The sequence below is a fragment of the Myotis davidii genome, unplaced genomic scaffold (assembly GCF_000327345.1).
Source record: "Myotis davidii unplaced genomic scaffold, ASM32734v1 scaffold845, whole genome shotgun sequence".
Classification (NCBI taxonomy): domain Eukaryota; kingdom Metazoa; phylum Chordata; class Mammalia; order Chiroptera; family Vespertilionidae; genus Myotis; species Myotis davidii.
Window position 1 is genome coordinate 1,133,328 of NW_006296223.1, and position 3,305 is coordinate 1,136,632.

General features: G+C 60.5%; 1 protein-coding gene across 1 annotated transcript in view; it reads right to left on the minus strand.

Annotated features, from left to right (window-relative positions):
- Positions 1–3,305, minus strand: part of TTLL8 (tubulin tyrosine ligase like 8) — a 28,016-nt gene that overhangs the window by 23,538 nt on the left and 1,173 nt on the right. Inside the window, exons 2-3 of the mRNA XM_015568710.1 lie at positions 3,054–3,136; positions 148–280 (exon numbers count right to left, since the gene is read on the minus strand). Coding sequence (XP_015424196.1) covers positions 148–280; positions 3,054–3,136 — 216 coding nt within the window. The remainder of the gene's footprint in view (positions 1–147; positions 281–3,053; positions 3,137–3,305) is intronic.

Consider the following 3,305-nt stretch of genomic DNA (forward strand, 5'->3'; position numbering starts at 1 on the left):
GTGGCCAAACGGGCTTGGGAGCGCTCGCCCGGCGGCGGGTGCCTGTGTGGGAGGCAGCGCGGCTCCCGCGTGGGGAGGCCCAAGTCCCAGGACCCGGGGCCTCGGGACAGACACACGCACATGGAGGGCCAGGGCTTCCGTATCTACCAGCGGCCCCTTCGCCGTCGGCACTGAGGGAGATCCGGGGCAGGAAGTGCAACTTCTTCTCCACCCAGCCCTTCCTGCGCAGCAGCGCGCGGACCACGGGGTAGTGGCCGTGGATGGAGAAGATCTTCTTGTCCTCGAGGGAGAGAGCACAGAGTCAGCGCCGGGGACTGATCTCAGAGAGGAAGGGAGGAGAGGGCGAGACATCAGTGATGAGAACCGCTCATCGGCTGCCTCCTGCACGCCCCCTGCTGGGGGCCGAGCCCGCAACCCGGGCCTGTGCCCTTGACTGGAATTGAACCCAGGATCCTTCACTCCATAAGCTGATGCTCTCTCCACTGAGCCACACCAGCGAGGGCAGGAAGTGCAATTTTTAAAAGCAATCAGCCCAGCCCTGGCCGGTGTAGCTCAATGGATAGAGCGTCGACCTGGGGACCAAAGGGACCCGGGTTCGATTCGGTCAAGGGCACGTACTTCAGTGGCAGGCTCCTCCCCAGCCCGGGCCCTGGTCGGGGCTCGTGCAGGAGGCAACCCATCGATGTGCCTCTCCCTCTCCCTTCCACTCTCCCCAAAACCAATGGGAAAATGTCCTCGGGGAGGATTGACTAACGAACTAAATAAGGAAATAAAGCCGTCAGCCCCCGGCAGGCATGGACGGAGAGGCGAACGGAGCAGACCGGGCGGGCGGAGGGAGAAGTGAGGCACCGGCAGTCCGACCGGAGAAACACGCTTCCTGCTGCAGCTGGAAGGTGACGAGCACCAGACTCGATCTTTAAAACCCAACCTGTGCTGTTTGCGAGAGAAAACGAACAGCACGGCCTACGGGCCAGTCGGAGAGAGAGGACCCACATCTGAGGCAGAACAGACGTCGGGACAAAGTCACATCACTCGCCCTGGCCAGCGTGGCTCAGAGGGTAGCGCGTCGGCCTGCGGACCGAAGGGTCCCGGGTTCGATTCCAGACAAGAGCACATACCTCAGTGGCAGGCTCCTCCCCAGCCTGGGGCCTGGTTGGGGCACGTGCAGGAGGTAACCAATCCGTGTGTCTCTCTCACATCGATGTTTCTCTGTCTTCCCCTCTCCCTTCCACTCTAAAAACCAATGGAAAAATGTCCTCGGGTGAGGATTAAAAGAGGTCACATGAACATCGCTGGAGTAAAGACGATTTTTTAATAATTGAGAGGAAAGAGTCGGCCCCGCAGACCGATGCGGTCGTGTGCACCTGCCGGCAGGGCACCCCGTTATCCGCAGCGGAAACGGACAGGACGGAAAAGCAGACACACCCACAGGTAACAGGTGTGAACAGCTGCTCTCCGTGCTGATGGGACAGACAGAAGCTCAGTGCGGCCACAGGCGCCTCCGCCCAGCGTGTGCAGCCAGCGTTCACACCACCTTCCGCCTACATTCACCAGACGCGGGCACAGAGCGTCTCAGCAGGTGACTCACGCGGACACATGCTCAGCCACAACAACCTGCTGAGGAGTCCGTGACAGACCAACTGGGAAAAGGACAGACATCGCAACGCGGCTTGTCAGCCGCCCGTGATCAGGGAGGAAGGAATTATCCTGATACATAAAGAGCCAGGGGCCGTCGCGACCTAAACGTGCGGACGGACGGCCGAACACCAGCCTAGGGTCCCAGCCGGCGTGGCGGGAGTCAGTCCTGGGTCCTGGCTGCCCGCGGCTCAGCGACGGGAGGGAGCTGTGGGAACGGAGCCATGCTGCGATCGGACTGGACCCTTCCTGAGGGGTCCCAGATTGTGAGAGGGTGCAGGCTGGGCTGAGACCTCCCCTGAGTGCACGAATTTCTGTGCACCAGGCCTCTAGTTTGGATTGTAAAATACTTTCTACGGACTCGCAACAAAAATACTAGAAATGAGAGCTCGAGAAATGCAGCCAAGGCGGTGCTCTGAGGGCGCCTGTAGTCTGGCATGTTCACGTGTTTGCGGGCTGCAGAGGGAAACTGAGTCATGAGCTGCTCTGGTTCTATTTCTGTGAAATCCCTGAAAGGCGGTGACAGTGGTTCCAGAAGGCACGGCCGCAGTGGCAAGGATTTGAGGGGGCAGCTTCCAAGGTGACGGACGTCTCCTCAGCTCAGGTCTGTGGGGACTGCTGCCTGACCACACGTCATGTGTGTCCTGGTTCTCTCCCCAGGGGCATGGCGAGCCATGCAGCTGGGAGACGAGGCGTGCGTTGTGCTCCAGGAGAAACACCTGAGCACAGGCTCACGTAACCACGTGCCCGGGTCCCTCGGGGCTCCCAGGCTCCCGGCCTTCTGCACAAGGACAGAAACGGTGGCGTCTGTCCTCTCCGCGTCCCCGAGAGGGGCCTGGGGAGCAGGGGCCGGCACACGGGGCTCTGGGTCATCAGGAGCCTGTCCCTGACACAGAACCCTGGCCCGGAAGTGTGCTCAGGGCCTGAGGCCGCGTGGCGGGAGCTGGGACAGGCTTCCACGCCTCATATGTCTGCACGTCCCCAATCTTGAGAGCATTTCCAGCGTCCAGCTGAAATCAAAGGTAACTCTAGCCCTAGCTGGTGTGGCTCAGTGGATAGAGCGCTGGCCTGCGGACTGAAGGGCCCCAGGTTCCATTCCTGGTCAAGGGCACCTGCCGGGGTTGCGGGCTCGAGTCCCAGTAGGGGGCGTGCAGGAGGCGGCCCATCAACGATTCTCTCTCATCATTGATGTTTCTCTCTCTCTCCCTGTCCCTTCCTCTCTGAAATAAATTTAAAAAAATTTTTAAAGTAACTCTAACGCAAGCTTCCACGTGGGGACCAGGCCTGGGGGGCCAGGGACCAAGGCCGCCCGGAGCGGGTGTTGGGTGTCAGAGCTCTGGACTCACTCCCCAAATTCCAAAGTCAAATTCCATGTTTAAAAGGCGGCCCCTCCCCACCGAGTCCCCAGGAGCATTTACCTTGATTGCCTTTTCCGTCAGCTGTCTCGCCATTTTGTATCGGTCCAATTTGGGGGAGGCAGATGAGTCTCCGCGTTTTAATTCTGCAGAAGAGAAAGCAGATATGGAGGCAGATGGGTGCTCTCACCACGGAGACACCAGGCGGGTTCACCGAGGCCCAGCTGCCCACAGCCCTGCCCCAGTCCAACCCCGATTCAGGAAGGACCCAGGAGCCCCACAGCCCTGAGCAGCAGGTGCAGCCCACTTCCGCCC